Source organism: Diceros bicornis, chromosome 13, assembly GCF_020826845.1.
Source record: "Diceros bicornis minor isolate mBicDic1 chromosome 13, mDicBic1.mat.cur, whole genome shotgun sequence".
In the NCBI taxonomy this organism is placed as follows: Eukaryota; Metazoa; Chordata; class Mammalia; order Perissodactyla; family Rhinocerotidae; genus Diceros; species Diceros bicornis.
Window position 1 is genome coordinate 22,968,224 of NC_080752.1, and position 17,360 is coordinate 22,985,583.

The 17,360-nt window shown below is 59.0% G+C and overlaps 1 protein-coding gene across 1 annotated transcript in view; it reads left to right on the forward strand.

Moving 5' to 3' along the window:
* The first annotated feature begins 1,668 nt into the window (after positions 1 to 1,668).
* The window catches only part of SKI (SKI proto-oncogene), a 77,933-nt gene continuing 62,241 nt past the window's right edge, over positions 1,669 to 17,360 (forward strand). The window contains exon 1 of the mRNA XM_058552686.1: positions 1,669 to 2,714. Within this exon, the coding sequence (XP_058408669.1) occupies positions 1,746 to 2,714 (969 nt within the window). The 5' untranslated portion in view covers positions 1,669 to 1,745. The remainder of the gene's footprint in view (positions 2,715 to 17,360) is intronic.

The following is a 17,360-nucleotide window of genomic DNA, read 5'->3' on the forward strand; positions in this document are numbered from 1 at the left end:
GGAGCCAGGTTCCTGAGGACCCACCTTGGGCTTGGCCCTAGCAGTGACCTGGCCGGCGTGCACAGGGCACAGCTCCTGGACGCAGGGCCGTCCATCTCAGGCACAAAGCCCTACCCCGTGGAGCAAGCAGTGCTGCTCTGGGACTGCAGCGGGGTGAAGCTGCTGGCTAGCGGCCCCGCCAGCCGCGGGGCGGGGACCAGAGGGCAGGGGCGCGGAGTGGCTGGCGTTGCGTGCCAATCATGCCGGGGTGGGGGTGGGGTTGTGCCGCGCCTGCGTGGTGCGGGGGTCCCGGACACGTTGCACGCGGTGTCTCCTGTGTGGGGCCCCGGGGTGCTGCAACCCTCACTCGCAGTTACCGCCACTGTGTTGTGGCGTCCCCGTCCTATGTGGACCTTGGGTTATACTGCACGGAGGCCCTGTCGTGCGTGTGGCGTCCCCGTCGTGCGGGGGCCGCGAGGGGTACGATGGAGGGTGCGCAGCCCCGTCCCGCCCGCCCCTCAGCTGGTTTGCGGTTGTGGCGGGGGCCGCGTGTGGGTTTCTAGGCCCCGGCGGCGGCGGGACGGGCGCCTTCCCAGCCGCGCAGGAAGCGGCCTCGGCCGGAAAGGGGGCCCCCGGGCGCCGCCGCCGCCCCCGCCCCCGCCGAGCGGCCTTCCGGCGGGCGGGGCCGAGCGGGGCCGAGTCCCGGTGGGTGGAGCCGAGCGGGCCCGAGTCCCAGGTGGGCGGGGGCCGAGTGGGGCCGAGTGGGGCCGAGTTGAATCCGAGCGGAGCCGAGTCCCGGGCGGACGGGCCCGAGCGCAGCCGAGCGGCCCGGGCGCGGGCGGGGGAGTGCGCGTTCTTGGAAGAGCCGCGCCGGGAGGCGGTCGCATTCCTGGCCGGCGCTCGGCTGCGGCGGACGCGCGGCCCCAGACGGTGCGCGGGGCGGGGCGGCGGCGCGGGGCGGGGCGGCGGCGTGAGCTCAGCGCCGGGCGCTCAGTCCGAGCCGGAGCGAGCCGCCGGGAGGATGTGCGCCGAGCCCCGCGCCGCCGCCGCGCTCTGAGGGCCGCCGCCACAGCGCTCCCGCCGCCCCGGAAGCCGCGCGCGCGGGCGGACGGGCGGGAGGGCGCGGGCGGGCCGCGGAGCCGGCGCGGGCGGCGGGGTGGGCGCGGGCCGGGCCGGGGCGGCCGGCGGCGGGCGCGACGCGGCCGGCCAGCGCCGCCGGGACGAGCCGGGCGGGCGCCGCGCGGTGGGAGGAGCGGGGCGGCGGCGGCGCGCCGCGCGAGGACGGCCCGGCGGGCCCGGCGCCCGCGCCCCCGCTCCTCCCGGGCCCCTCGGCCTCGGCCGCCGCGGCGATTCGCGCCTCGCGGCGCCGGCACCTGCCCGCGCGCCCCCCGCGAGCCCCGGGCCCGCGAGCGTTGGCGTTGGCGTTGGCGGCGCGCGCTGGGGCATGCCCCGCGCCTAGGGCCCGGGGGGCGCGCGGGGGGCGCGCGGGGGGCCCGGGCGGCGGCGGGCGCGGCGCGGGGCGCGTGGATGTGGCGCCGGGCCCGGGCACCGGCGGGCTCCAGCGGCGGGACCCCTTTGCCCCGCCCGCCTTCCCCTTCGCGCCCCCGGGCGAGGCCGAGGCCGCGGCCGTGATCGGCCGGGAGCCGGCGGCGGGGGGCGGCCGGGGCCGGGGCCGGGGCCGCCGCCGGGGCGCGCGGGGCGGCGGTGGGGGCCGCGGGGGCCCGGGCGCGCGGGAGCGGGAGCGGCCCGGGGAGCAGGAGCGCACCATGGAGGCGGCGGCGGGCGGCCGCGGCGGCTTCCAGCCGCACCCGGGGCTGCAGAAGACGCTGGAGCAGTTCCACCTGAGCTCCATGAGTTCGTTGGGCGGCCCGGCCGCCTTTTCGGCGCGCTGGGCGCAGGAGGCCTACAAGAAGGAGAGCGCCAAAGAGGCGGGCGCGGCCGCGGTGCCAGCGCCGGTGCCCGCGGCTGCGGAGCCGCCGCCCGTGCTGCACCTGCCCGCCATCCAGCCACCGCCGCCCGTGCTGCCCGGGCCCTTTTTCATGCCGTCCGACCGCTCCACCGAGCGCTGCGAGACCGTGCTGGAGGGGGAGACCATCTCGTGCTTCGTGGTGGGCGGCGAGAAGCGCCTCTGCCTGCCGCAGATCCTCAACTCGGTGCTGCGCGACTTCTCGCTTCAACAGATCAACTCGGTCTGCGACGAGCTGCACATCTACTGCTCGCGCTGCACGGCTGACCAGCTGGAGATCCTCAAAGTCATGGGCATCCTGCCTTTCTCGGCGCCCTCGTGCGGGCTCATCACCAAGACGGACGCCGAGCGCCTGTGCAACGCGCTGCTGTACGGCGGCGCCTATCCGCCGCCCTGCAAGAAGGAGCTGGCCGCCAGCCTGGCGCTGGGCCTGGAGCTCAGCGAGCGCAGCGTGCGCGTGTATCACGAGTGTTTCGGCAAGTGCAAAGGGCTGCTGGTGCCCGAGCTCTACAGCAGCCCGAGCGCCGCCTGCATCCAGTGCCTCGACTGCCGTCTCATGTACCCACCGCACAAGTTCGTGGTGCACTCGCACAAGGCCCTCGAGAACCGGACCTGCCACTGGGGCTTCGACTCGGCCAACTGGCGGGCCTACATCCTTCTGAGCCAGGACTACACGGGCAAGGAGGAGCAGGCGCGCCTCGGCCGCTGCCTGGACGACGTGAAGGAGAAGTTCGACTACGGCAACAAGTACAAGCGGCGGGTGCCCCGGGTGAGTGTCTCTGTCAGCCTTGGCTGCAGGAATGGTGGGATGCTGGGTGAGCTGGGCCCCAGGGTCTGGAAGCTGGGGAGGTGGCACGAGGAGGGGCCAGTCCCTGGGAAAGGGTGGGGGGCCTTCCTGGGCTAGGGGTTGTGTCTCAGCAGGCTAGGACCTGCGCTTCTGCCTCCTCTGATGTTGTAGGGTTTTGTTTTGTTTTGTTTTAAGGAAATCTAGGGTAGTGTTAGTTGCTATCAATGGCCATGTAGCCTGGAAGGAAGGACCTTCTGGTGGACCCCTAGGACAAACTGGCTTGCCCAGTGTGAGGGGCCCTGGGGGTCTGGGGCCAGGCCTGGTGGGTGGAGAAGCCTTCTTGAGGCCCACAGCCATTACCCAGATGAACCAGGAACGGCAGGCCTCGGGTGCTTCTGCCCTGAGTCCTGGGAAGTTAGATTCCGACTGGGCCCAGGCTGGAGCCTCAGGCCTTCCTCAGGGCCCTAAGGAGGTGTCCAGACCGGGTGGGGGTGAAGGGCGCTGTGCTCGTCTCGAAGTTCTTGGGCTTGCAGACAGAGGGGTGCTTGCCCATGGTCTCCAGCAGACAAAACTTGGCGAGGTGGGGCCTGTTTGTGCCTTGAGGTTCTTGGAGACAGACTCAAAAACGAAGCCAGGTGTCCAGGCTGAGGTGGCAGGGGGCCGAGACTCTGCGACTCCAGCTCTGTGCGTCGCTGTGGGCCTGCCAGTAAGTGCATCCCAGAGTCCCTTGTGCGGGGGTGAGGGCCACTTGGCACTGGGCTTGGGGCCTGGTCAAGTGTTGGAGTAGCCGACGGCTTGCGATTTGTTTTGGACGCCGTGTTTCCTTCTGTTCTTCTCTCTGAAACGCTGAAGGGTGCGGCTGGGAGGGCCGTGACCGAGGCTCTGTTGTTTGCCAGACGGAGGATCTGTGATCGGCCGGGCAGCTCCTGGGTCACTAGGTGCCAAAACCATCCACTGGGGTCTTCACCAACTTTTCATAGTATCTTCTCTCTTCCTAGCTATTTGTGATTTTCATTTTAAATATCTAGGCTTATTAAATTGCACACACAGAATGCTGCATTGGTTTAGCTATTCTTGGGAGGCCTAATTAATTCAGCTATTGCATCAAACTTTTTTTTCTAAATCTGTGAATAGATGCTCCCGCCCGGTTTTCTCTGGGCGCCCCTCCAGTGGAGTGTCAGAGTCTCTGGGAGCGGAGGAGGGGCTGGAGAACAAGGGGCCTGTCGCCTGTGCTTGGAGGGGGTGCCACACATGTGAGCGTGTGCGTGTGCTCGTGGTGTTTCTGCCCTTGGCTAGGCCAGCGCCCAGGTGGCAGCTGTCTGCAGACTGTGTGGTTGGGGTTGGGCAGGAGGGATGGTCTGAGTGGGCAGCATGCGGTGGGGGAGGATGCAGGTGGCAAAGGCCAAAGGCAGATTCCCAGCAGGCTGGCTGGGCTCTTTATTTCAGATAGGGAGTTGGCTGTGGGTGGCCTGATGGGCGCTCCCTGTGAACTGGGGCCTTTCTGTTTGGGGTGCCTGTATGTGGCCCGAGGGAGCCCCGTGTGCAGGATTGTGGTGGGTCCCGGCGGATGAGCTGGGAGGTGAGGCTGTGGCAGGTCATTTGCCTGCAGAGCGGACAGCAGAGGGTCTTGTCTATGAGGGTGTGTCTGTCTGTGTTTGTGTCCGAGTCTGGGTCACGTGTGTATTTGTGGTCTTCCTGGGGTTGGCTGTTTGTCACAGCTGCAGACCCGGGCCCAGGCTCCCTTGCAGCAGGCCCTGCGGTTCTGGGTGAGCGTGTCTTTAGGCTCAGGGAAGGCCTGGCCTGAGCTCGAGGGCTCAGGCACTGCCTGGGGAGAAGCCAGGACAGTTCCCTGAGCCACAGTCACAGAGAAGAGGATAGAGTACGCTTTTGCTCTGGTCATTGCAACAGATGGTCAGTGCTGCCCTTCCTCCTTCAACACTCTCCCCAGTGGTGCTCAGAAATCTCATTTACTGATAGAAAGCAAATTTCCCAAGTAATGTGCAAGACATGCTGCTTGTAACTGGTTAGGGTCTTCAGGCCCAAGTGCCAGTCCAGCCTTGTCCTCACTGTGGTGGGCTGGGCGCAAGGTCCGGCGTGTCTCCTTCCAGGCCTTGGCACCGTCCGGCGTCTGCTCCTGTGCTCCCCGGACCTCGCCAGGCCCCCGCCTCCGTGAGCTCCTACCTGCTCTCTTCCCGGCTCCTTCACCTCCGGGGCACCCTTCCTGTTGGCCTCGTTCCCTCGTCCTGTTCTCGGGGCTCTGCCTGCTGCCTGGCTCTGAGACTGTGCAGTTGGGCGTTCTGGGGGGCATGGTCCCGGTAAATCCGCCCAGCGCAGCGCGTGCGTGCCTGTCTGCGTGCCAGTGGCACCACGTGAGAAGCAGGGTCTCAGCCTCAGAGTTGGCGGGACCAGTTCTGGAAGGAGCTGCCCCAGCACCCAGCCTGTCTCCGCCTGCTCCTCCCACCTGCTTCTTGACAGCTTATTCGTGGGATATGTTTTGATTTCTTCACTTCCTTTGTAGCTTATTTTAATATTCTTGATCTACCGAGGATGAGGACAGGAAAGAACAAAGAACGTGCTAGAACTGTTCTTTGGAGGGGACACGGCTGCCCTGGGGCCTTGGGTTCTGGTGAGGTGAAGTGAGCTGAAGTGCGTTTGGGTGTTGGGGGGCTGAGGTGTCCGGCAGGTCTTCTGCCAGGCAGACTCAGTCAGCGCTTCTCTGACCTCAGTGGTGGGGAGGGGTCGGTGATTTTCGTGCTGGCCCTGATGTCCGACTGTCTTTGTTCTCCTTGCTTTGCTTGTGGCCAGGACACGGTGGTCATGGTTCCCGTGGTTGTCCCAGTGTGGAATTGAGTGCAGGCCGAGGCTCCAGCTTCGAGCCTGGAAACCGTGTGAAGGTGGCGTGTCCTTGTGTGCAGGCTGGCGGCCTTCCTCGGTGCTGTCCTCTAATGTTATGAGGATCCAAAGAAAGTGCAGGGATGCTGGGGAGCCACTTCTTAGGTCCCTCTGGCTGCTGTCCTTGGGTGTCTTGCACTGGGCCAGCCCGGTTGTGGAACCCCACGAGGCTGCTCCCACATCCCCACTCGGTCCCTCACTGGCTGTGTGACCTTGAGCAAGTCGGTTAATCTCGCTGTGCCTCGGTTTTCGCATGTATGAGATGGGAACTGTAGGAATTGATAATGTTTTATTTCGCTAGCGTGTTTAGGTGTCGAGTGTCACAGGTGGGGTGGGGACATGTCATCTTGCTGCTGGGAACGTGTGGCGAGGAGATGGAACCTCAGAGCCTCCCGCACTGTCGTCCTCCTCTTTTCTTTTGCCCTGTTGGCTATGTCTCTCTCGCATGCTTGTCTAATGACATTGGGGCTAAATTGGACTAATTTTTTAGTAGCATAGATTGCCATCAGTCATAGAGGGGGACGTTGGTGCCACAGGCTTGGCAGCTGCCTGGGGCACCCCTCCTTGCCCCGCAGGACGCCTCCTCTCTGGGTGACCAGGTTCTTCCCTTGCAGGCCAGGAAAGGACGGGGCGGTGCTCTCCCTCCCTGGGGCCCGAGCAGGGTTGACACTCGTGTACGTTCATGTGCTCAAGAAACAGGCTTCCGGGGGCTGCTGCTTGTTCTGCGTCTTCTGACTCCAGCCTGAAGAGCCTGGCTTGTGTGAGTTTATTGTGTCTTTGTCCTTCAGACACCCCAGTTCTTGGAGGCGTCTTTTCCATAGGATTGCCCTTGTCGTGTGGGTTGATGTGTGTTAGGGCCCTGTGGGCTGATGGCCTCTCTGTGTGCTGCGTGAGCGTTCACTACTGATTTCTCAGAGTTCCTAACGTTGACACGGTTTTCCTTGTGTTATCTGATGACTTCCTTGGTCAGAGGGCAGTGCTTTCTTAAAGCAGAAACCCAGCCAGGCCCTCAGCGTTGAGAAGCATTGAGTCTTGAGGTCTCTTTTGGGGAATGACTTCGGCTTTTAGCTGCAGAGGCCAGGAGGATTCTCCTGGCCTAGGAACTCTCTCTGAGTGGGATGCATTTTGCTCTTTTGAGCTGAAATTACCACAAGAAGGAATGGCATCAGGAATGTTCCATCAGGCTGGAATGGACTGTGACCGCACTTCTTCCAAGACCTTGTCTTTAATGGAGCAGCTGTGCTCACCCCAGTGCTGTCAGGTCTGAGCAGAGATCTAGAGGGTCAGCTGTCCCTTTGCTGCTTGTTTTGCTCTGGGTTTTCGGGGGACTCCGTGGTGATCTTCTGGCTCCAGATGCTTGGCTGAGAAGGGCGGGGTGCCATCTCTAGTGATGCTCCGAGGCAAGGGTCCTACACAGGCCCCAGCCCCCCATGCAGGAGGATAGGGTGTGTGAGTCGGTCTGGGCTCCAGTCAGTCTGGCCCCAGAGCGAAGGTCGGGGGTTGGGGAGCTCTTCTCAAATGGGGGAAACAGCAGCTCAAGCAAGGCCTTGGTTTCTGCCCTGCGCCCGTTGTTGGCTATGCGAGAGCGGGGAGGGTGCGGGAGGCCGCCTAGCTGCCTTCCGTCTGTCTGGAGTGAGCACAGCCATGTTTAGGTGTTTTCCAAGTGTGGTCCATCTGTTCGTCTATCCATCTGTCCGCCATCTTGCTAGTTTCCAGGACCTTCCTTTGGAGCTGGGATGGGCCCCTCACCTCTGGGGTTTCCCTAGTGCCAGCCTCTCACTTGAGGGCAGCAGGGTCATTGAGTGGTCCTCATTTCTGTCCCTGCTGCCCTTGCAGGGTCCCTCAGTCAGCATGGGGCTTTGAGGGTAGGGTCATGGACTCGAGGCGTCTCGGTTTCTCAACCTTCCCTGCAGCCGGTTTGTGTAATGTGTGTCTGAGATGTCGGGTGAGGGCAGACGGGACAGGGGCAGGAGGAAGTCTGGGGGAGGGTGCCCGAGTCCCGCCCTGGCTGAGCTGAGCGCTGCCCCGCACCCCTGGCCTGCCCGCTGGGCGCAGGGAGGGCCTGGGGAGGCAGTGCTTCCGGGGCCCTGTGCCCTGGCTGTCTGGCGGGAGGTGTCCATGGCCGGTGGCCGGACTCTCCGTGGCCTGGAGACTGTTACACAAGCAGCAGTAGTGTGTCTCTTTCTAAGGATTGCGAAAGTCAGGGAGGATTTCTCCACTGGAAGCATTAGGCAAGTTTCAACTGAAATGTTTTTAAAAAGTTTCTTTGTTTTGAGTCAAAATACAGAGGCTGAATTATTTCCCTTAATATCTGTGAGAGCGGAAGGAGGAGGAGGGCGCTTTCCTTCTTCCTAAGGGCCCATCCCTCCTGCTGGGCGGCCACTGGCAGCCGGCTGGGGTGGGTGAGGATGGAGCACAGTGCAGCCTGGAGACCGTGCCCAGCGTTCTCTGCCTGCCTCCTGCCCGTGGGTGTTTGGTTTATTAATCGGCTCAGGTGTGGGGGGCTGATCAGAGTTGCAGAGAAGGGACAGGAGGTCATTTCCTGGGAATGTGGGGCCACGTGCGGCTCTTCCCTGCTGTGGCCACCCGTGGTCTGAAGCAGGTTTTGGTTGGTGTTGGGTTAGAGCCACAAACGATGTCTGTGGGAGTGGAGTGGGCTGTGGGGGCCGTGTGGCCACTGTGCTGCCTGCAGGTGCACTGCTCAGGTCCCCCAGCCTTCTGCCTGATCTCTCGCTCTTGGAGCTGGGGCCCCCCAGGTAGACTAGGTGTGGCTTGTGCTCTGGAAGCACCTAGCGCATTCCCAGGGCGGGCAGGAGAGTGAACAACAGCTCTTAGGCAGCTTTTCTGTGAATAGAGGACGGTTCTAGAAGAGACCTGTTCTCAGAGCGCTGAGGACAGCCGGTGAGCCCGTTTTGTCGCACTAGACTTACTGTTTCTCCAGGCAGCATTGCTGGAGTGGCCAGGCGAGGTGGGGTGGCTTTGCTGGTCACAAAGCCTGGGAGATGAGGGCTCCTGGGAGTCCTCCAGCTCTGGGGCTCGCAATTGTTTGCGTCTACTTATTTACTAACACGAAGGACTTGGGTTCGGGTGTGAATTTTAAATAAGATGGTGGGGGATGAGAACAACATCTAGAGGAAGGACCAGAGTGGCCAGGACACCTGCTGGGGGGAGGCAGCCCGCTGGCAGTCCACGGGCTCGCCAGTGACGTGGCGCCTTTCACCTGTGGTGTGTGTCCTGTGCGCTGCTCTGGCCTTTGCTTGAAATTCCTGTCGGTTTGGATAATCCTCGTGGCTTTTGTGTGGGTGGTAACAGATGGGGGGTTTCAAGAGGGGTCTTGGCATGAGCCTAGGAGACAACTGCAGTTCTGTCTTGGTATTTGGCATTGTGTCTTCTCTGATTTTACTGTTTTGACTTACAAAGATTCAAAGAATGCTGTGACTTCTTGATTTTGCAGCTACAGATAGTAATTTAGGAAGTCTCGGCATGATTCTCTCTGGGCCACATGGCCTGCAGCCATCGAGCCTGCCCTTCGGTCTTGGTTCTCCGGGGAGCCCTTGTTGCGGCCAGCCCTGGGGGTTGTGTGATTGTGGTTGTGTTGTCAGCCTTGTGGGGGCGGGGGGCTTGGTCATGGCTGGGTCTGCAGTTCCGGGCCCGGAATAAATACTCATTGAATGACTCATTGGAGGCATGAAATCACTAATTGTCAAGGTTTATTGGCAGCTCTGCTCTTGTTGGCTAGAAAAGGAAAGATTGAGAAACTTTCTTGGGAGTGAAGTTGAGACGTCCTTGGGGTGTCACTCGTCCTCCTCTGTGCTACATTGGAAGAAGGTGGCTTGCTCAGATCTGTGTGGGGGTGCTTCAAGCCTGGTTCCTTGCTGGACACTTTGCTGCTGCTTGTTGAGCAATGGCACCCCCCACCTCTGGCCCAACGAAAGAAGCCTCGCCACGCCCTGACTTGGCTTCCACTGGGACATTGGCTGGGTACTTTGAAAGACATACCTCTTGTTGAAGATAGCTTCCTGCAGGGCCCACTGTGCTGCTTGCTGCAGAGAAACGTGGCGGCGGGCCACTCCCGGGGCTGCTGCGGGGAGGGAAGCTGGCGCTGATCGGCACCCTAATCGGGTTCCTTCTGCCCTGAGGGTTATTAGCAAAGGTGTGGATGCTTTGGAGCACAGGTGATCTGAGGGCCCAGGGCACCAGTGGGGCTCTGGCGTGGCCCTTCTCCTCCTAACTCAACCCCTGAGCCATGTGTGCGGTGGCGATCACACGATGGCAGCTCAGCCGTGCCCCCCTAGCCCCTAGGTCCAAACCCCTGTGGTGTGGTGGTACAAAGGAGCTGGGCTGAGCATGCCAGAAGCACATTAAGAATATGGGTGGGGGTGGTGGACGTGTCCTGGGGGCACCCACCAGGTGTCAGGTTGTCCTGTGTGCCCGTCCAGGCCTCCCTCTGCTCCGGAGGAGCTGTTGGCCGCATCATCACAGGAGCCGTCTGGTTGTGTCTTGGTGTCTGGGGCCCTGCCTGGAGCCTGGGCCTGGCAGCATGTTCTCCTCTGTACTGCACTCTTCTCAGCCTGGTGGGGGTCTCTCCTGGGCCACACAGCTTGTTGGAAGAGGGAGTGCATTCCCGGGAGGGCTGAGGGTCTGTCCTGCCTCATGTGCAGGACACAACCCCCAATACTGGAGCACATCCTGTAGGCGAGCACAGCCACGCCCAGCACCAGCAGCCAGCAGGGAACCGGGCCCAGTGAGGCCGGAGGTGAGTCCTGTCTGGGTGACCTGTGAGAACCTGTTATGGGGCCTGTGAGTGGCTGCGCTTTCCTGGGGCCAACATCTCCGTTTCCCTAGGGAGCATCGCCAGTTTCTCATGCACGTTCCATGCCTGTGCGCTGGCACCTCAGCTTTCCTCTCATGATTCCAGCCTTGTGGCGCTGGTTTGCGGCTCAGACCTGGCTGGCGGGTGAGGCGTCCACATCAAAAGTGGCAGTGACTGGGAGAGCTGGTGCCAGGCCGTGGTCTCCTCCCCACGTCGTGTGTGCTTGTTTCTCAGACCTGACCTTCTCACCATCTCACTGTCTGCAGAGGTGGAGTTTGCTGTGGAGCCACTTTTGCGAATGGTGCTTGTGGTTTTTGTGGCACTTGTGGCCCTCCTGCTTGTGATGGAGCCTGTGGTTCTTGTGGCCCTCCTGCTTGTGGTAGGGCTTGTGGTCCTCCTGTTCGTGGTGGCGCTTGTGGTTCTCGTGGTGCTTGTGGTTCTCGTGGCCCTCTTGCTTATGGTGCTTGTGGTTCTCCCCTTGGCCCTCGTGGTTCCACAGAGCTGCAGCTGTTGGGGCACCACTTCGCGCCGTCTGCCCATCCCTGTGGACGTGGGCTTCTGTTTGCCCACCGTTCTCCTTTCATGTCAGTGCACTGCTACACTTAAACCATTAGAGCAAGAAGTGGCTGTTGCCCCTGTAGACCCTTCTTGCTTTGTGTGGGGCTGGGGTGCCTCATGCGGGTCCAACTGTGGGGAAAGTGCCAATTCAGTGGACAAGGGTTGCAGAGTCTTTATGTAGACTCTGCGCTGAAAGTAACATGTCCTGAAACGTTGTGGCCTGCTCACCTGCCTGGGCCTCACGGTGCACAGCCTGGCCCCGAGCAGCCCTGGTCGACCGTGGCCTGCCTACCTTGGTGAGGTTGGTGCCTGCCCTCTCCTGTGTCTGGGCACTGGTTGGGCCCCTGAGCACAGGGAGCTCCCCTCCCCAAGGGTGGTGCTCCCAGCCTCATAGTTCCCACCTTGTGGCCCCCTGTCCCCAGCCACAGAGCAAGGCCCTTTGTGCTGGCTGGTCTCGTGCTTGTTTGTGGAGGGTGAGCATGGTTGTCAGGATTTTGACCCATCGCTACCAGTAGGGTGAGTGCATCTCGAACAGCAGGGCCGGCGCTTGACGAGCGCGTGGAGGAGCCAGGACAGACGGGGGGCAGTTGGGCGGCACTTCTCGGGAAGCTGGGGGCCCTCTCCCTGGAGAAACGATGAGTGCACACGTCCCATGAGTGCATGTCCCATGTGCACTCATTGCTGGGGAGGTCGAGGCAGAGGTGCTGAGCAGCAGGGAGGTGCCATCACCAGCCCGGGCCATGGTGGGGTCTCCGTGCTGGCGTCTCCCCTCCTCTCCACTGTGGCTGGGGGCCTGGGCTAGTGCGTGGTGCTGCTGGCTCCACCTCACCTGCTGCCTCCCCACTTCTTGGTGTTACAAGCGTGTTGCCCAAACCATTAAAAAAATTATGCTCCCAAGTTGAATGATATGCAAATGTAGTCAATTAAGCGAGGGGATTTTAATTAGCAGTTTAAGTTCATGTGTGAAGTGCCTTGCCTTAATTACTTGACAGTTTTGTTGTAAATTTGCTAAGTTTTTTTTGCAGAACTATCAAAACTGTGATTTTTTTTTAACATCTTTGTATGCAATAAGTGTCGCCCAGCTTGCCTGACCCTAGTCGATTTTGTCTCAATTTATAAAACTCTTTAAACTGTGAAAACACGGTAAGCCTGTGTGTCGCCTCAGTGTGGCCCCGTGAGTTAAGCTGTTCTCTGTGACCCGGCGCTGGGGCTGGCGCTGCTCTTGGGCTCTGGATGGGAACACGGTCAACCAGCCTCTGGCAGTGCCAGGGAAACGTGCTGAGACCAGAATGGAGGTGGGGAAGGGTCTTGACTGGTGGGACCTCAGAGGACTGGCGGCCACAGAGCCCAGCCCTGGGGAGCCACGTGGTGAGGGACCTCTCATCCTGTCCTCCAGGGTTCCTGCGGGGCACACCGTGGTCCCCGATGCCTGCTGAAGGCCCGGAGGAATTGTGAATGTCGGAGCTCCTTCCTGACCACGCAGAAGGAAGTCTTCCCTCCTCCCTCCCCCGACCCAGAGTGCCGTCACCCCTGCGTGGCGTGGCCTGGGCCGCCCTGGTGTCCAGTCTTTGCTGTCGGGCGCGTTCTGTCTGCGTGGTTGGCACAAACTGTTCTTTCTGTTGGAATCTCCTGCTGTTTAGGGGAGAATTTCCTCTGATTTTCCTGTTGCTGCTGTAGAGGTGGTCTCGTGTTATTGGGGAGTCCTCTGTAGTTTGTAGTGCCCTCCCCAGATTCAATTACCTGATGGAGCTTGACGCCGCTCGTGTAGTTAGGTTATTTTCTCACTTAAACGTTTATCTCTGGGTTGTGATTTCTTTGGTGGATTGGTTTCTTCTCAGGAGTCTCTGTGGCAGGGGCTCATGTCTTGGTTCCTTCTGTGATCCCTGGGGGCTGAGGATGACGGCCCAGACCCAGCAGCGTGCCCTCACAGTGGCCTGTTGTCCCCATGGCCTCAGACCTCTGGGACCTTGGCGGGCGTGGCTCTGTGGTCCGGTGTCAGCGGGCTGGAAGGATGGGGAGGGGTGTGGGCAGCGCTGGGGGCTCTGTGAGGGGTTGCAGCAGCTTGGTGCTCGCCCTGCTGTTGCCGCTTAAACCTTGACAGAAGTGTGGAGCAGAGAGCCAGGAAGCTGTCCATGAAAGGTGGGGCCACGCTGAGTTCTTGCCTGTCACTCCCCAGTGGCATGCATGGCGTACGTTCCCCCGCACCCATCCTCTGACAGGACAAGCAAGGAGCGCTCTTCTTTTAGTGTCATCCTGACATGTCTGTGGACTTATAAAAATGTAGCGTTAGGGGAAATTTCAAGCTTACGCCGAAATAGAGAGACTAGTTAATGCAGCTCATGTACCCAGTTCAGCAGTTACCAACATCTTACTTTATTTCATCTAACTCTTCCCTCCTTTTTTTTGTAAGGGGCTGTAATTTTTTTTTTAAAGCAAATCCCAGGCATCATTTTATTTCATATTTAAGTATTTCAATATCTAGCAGATACAGGATTGTGAGAAGTCATAACCACAGTGCCGTTAATGTACCTAACAAAATTAACAAAAATTTTTTCATGCCAGCCTGTATCCAGCCCGTGTTCAGATCCCTGCTGTCTCAGAAACAGCTCTTCTACGGTTGCTTTGCAGGATCCGGGGCCACCATTGCCTGTGGTTGATGGGCTTTCTGTGCATGCATGCCTCTGCGTCTGCACGTGCATGTGTGCACGTGTACAGCCACATAGCATTTTCGAGTGTTCTGTGACACCGAGGGTTCTGGAGTTTATTTAACATCTAGGGCATGTGCTGTAGTTTCGTTATTACAAGTGACGCTTCAGGGAGCATCTTACCTACAGGTGCTTCACGGAAGCCTCAACACGGCAGCGTGTAACAGTTCGGAAAGCCAGTGTACAGCGGCTGCCACTTGCTCCATTCCCACGCAAGCTAAGAAATGCACTCTGCCCATTCCTCTCTCGCTGTGCCCTTCCGGGGACGCCGTCCAGCACGTCTCCCTCGTGTCTGGACCTGTGTCCCAGAGCAGCTGTCAGGGCCCCGGGCAGTGACGCCCGTCTGCTGTCGCTCTAGTTTGCTAGCCTCCTTGCCGTGTGAGCACACCAGCCTGTCCCCTGCTCGTGTTGGTGACATTCGGGCTTCCCGTGTGGGCACCTTTGAGCAAGAGTGCAGAGTGTTCCTGGCACACACCTGTGCACGTGTGTCTGGAGCACGAGCCGGGAGTGAAATGGCGGGCCAGAGGGCACACAGATCACACTCAGCTGTTTCCGAAGTGGTTACACTGGCTGACACTTCTGCCTGCAGGGAGGGCAGAGCGTGTCACGTGGTGGCTCAGACCCGTTGTCCTGTAAGTTCATCTCCTCAGATTCGGAATGCTGGGTGTGGAGTCAGTTTCTCAGAGATTTGGCAGGTCAAAGGGGATGCTCACTGGCCTGCGTGTAATCCTTTTGTTTGTTTTACTTATTTATTCACACATAACATACATATATATAAATATGTATTTTTCTTTTGCATCTTAAATCACATGGGGTGACTATGTTTGTGCTTAAATCTTCGTGCACGTTTCTGATCATTTCCTCAGTCGACTCTGGTCCCTAAAATGCATAGGGCCTTTGTTAGTGCTCTTGATTTCACATGTCACCACATGCTGTTTCTGAGTGGCGTGCCGATTTGCACACCCGCGGAACTAAGGCGCTGCTTGCTTTCCTACCTCCTCACGACCTGAGGTGACTTGTCATTTACAACATCTTTGTTAATTTGAAAGGTGCATTCTCACTGTTTAATTTTTTCTAGTTGGATTGGCCATTTTGTAATTTTTAGTATTTTTTTCTGTAATTTGCCTTGTGCATTTTTTAATTGTGGTAAATATACATAACGTAAAATTTACAGTCTTGACCATTTTTAAGTGTACAGCTCAGTGGCATTAGGCATATTTACCTTGTGCGATCATCAACACCATTCATCTCCAGAGCTCTTTTATCTTCCAGAACTGAAAGTCTGTACCCATTAAACAACAGCTTCTTGTCCCCCTCCCCCAGTCTCTGGTACCCACCATTCTACTTTCTCTTTCTATGAATTTGATTACACTAGGAACCTCAGAGAAGTGGAATCATACAATATTTGTTCTTTTGTGACTGGCTTATTTCACTGAGTATAGTGTCCTTAGGGTGCATCCATGTTGTAGTGTGTGTCAGAATTTCCTTCCTTTTTAAGGCTGGATAGTATTCCATTATGTGTATATACTGCACTTTCGACACTTGGGTTGCTTCCATGTTTTAGCTATTGTGAACAATGCTGCTGTGAACATGGGTATACAAATATCTCTTTGATTTCAATTCTTTTCTGAATTCAATTCAGTTTCTCCTTTCAGTTCTTTTGGGCATATACCCAGAAGTGGAATTGCTGGACCACATGGTAATTGTTTTTAATTTTGGGGGAACCTCCATACCATTTTCGCCAGAGGTTGCACCATTCTGCATTGCCACCAACAGTGCACCAGGGTTCTGATTTCTTCACCTCCTCACCAAGACCTGTTGTTTTTGACAATAGCCATCCTAATGGGTGTGAGGTGGTATCTCCTTGTAGTGTTGATGTGCATTTCCCTGATGATTAGTGATGTTAATCATCATCTCTTCATGTGCTTATTGGCCATGGTATGTCTTTGGAGTAATGTATATTCAGGTTCTTTGCCCTTTTTTGAATTGGGCTGTTGTTTTGTTCAGTTGTAGGCCTTCTTTTTGTATTCTGAATATTATTCCCATCACATTGTAGTAAGTGACTGATGTTTTGTCTACTGCATACATTGTGGTTTATTCATCTCTCTGTTGCTAGAAATCAGGCTGCTTTCGGTTTCTAGCTGTGGTATGTTGGAGGCAGGAGTATCTCTGTGCTGGAGAGGAGACCTCTCGTGTGCCTTGGAGACTCTGGTGCCCCCGGGCAGAGGCTCCCCACTGGCAGTGTTCCTGCCCGATGAAGAGGTGGTAGTCATGTGCTGGGGTGAGGGGCTGTGAGAGCCATCGGGGGAGTGAGTCTCACGGTGGGAGTGCAGCAGCAGGTGGACCTGAATGTGGATGTCCTTCCGTTATGGAGCACCTAAACTGTGTGCCTGGCCTATGGCGGCCAGGAGGGAGAACCTGCAGAGGGCCACGGGGTTGGTCTGACGGGCTGGCGGCCCCACCTTGCCTGCTGCACTGAGGGCTATCTTTGCTTGCTGGGGAGGCCTGTGTGAGAGCTGTGGCGTGTGTGCATGTGTGTACATGTGTGTGTATGTTTCCTGGAGAGGGCCAGGCTCTGGACAGATGGCCGGGCCTCAGCCTGGGGTGGGGAGAAGGGCAGCAGGAGGGCTTCAGGCTCTGAAGGTGGTCCGGTGAGCCCAGCATGCACTTCTCTCTCTCAATTCTATGTCCTAACAGTTTCGGGAGAAAATTCTTTAAAAAAAGAGGTGCTGGACTCACTGAAAGTGATGCTTCTCACCACACAAAGACCTGCCTTTTTGATCTCATTGGACTCACAGCAAGGGGACACCCACTCCCGCCCCAGAGGGCTTGGCCCTGACTGTCCTGGGAGAGTTGGGGAGAGAAGCCCAGGAGGGCCCGTACTGGCAGGACGAAAAGAGTCAGGTACCTGGGCTCTGAGGCGGGCTGGGTAGCATGTGCGGTGGGCCTGGGGCCAGGTCCAGCTCGGCTCTAGGGAAGCTGGGAGCTCGTGGGGCCGCTTTGCTTCCTCCCTCCGCCCTGGATGCTGATTCCCGTGCAGCCGGCCGTCGTCTGCGTGGTTCCTGTCCCTCTCACTCAGACTTTCAGGTCTGGGCCCATTCTTGGCCCCATGTGCACTGGCTTGGCTCTGCTGGTTCGAGGAGGCCGTTGGTGACAGGCGGCCCCGCCAGATGCTGCTCCTCCAGACGGGCCGCGTGCTGTTGAGCTCCGGCACCTCATGGGGAGGCGAGTGTGTGAAGTGGCTGTGGCCGTGAGGCTTGAGGGGGTGGCTGAGTCTACCCCAGAGCCCCAAAAGGCCTGGCCCACTGCCTCTCCAGCCATCAGGGCCTTGAAGTCATGGGGTGGCCCTTGGGGCCTGGATGGTCGCCTTGGCCAGAACAGGCGGTACCGTGCTGCCCGCATCCCTGTCCCCGGGGCTGCACTGACCAAGCTGATGACTCAGCCGCCAGCAGCCGTTTCCGCTGTTTGGTTTCCGAATGCCCCGTCTTGGCCTCCTGCGTCAGGAGCAGGCTGATGGGCCTGGGGGCGGGTTCCTGGCTGAAGTGACACTCTGCTCTTTTGCCTGGCTTTGTGTTAGCTGTTGAATATTAATGAGGGGCTGGGGTGTGAGGGAGGCACCACCGGGTGGCTCTGGAAAGGAGGGTCCTTGCTTTCTGTTTC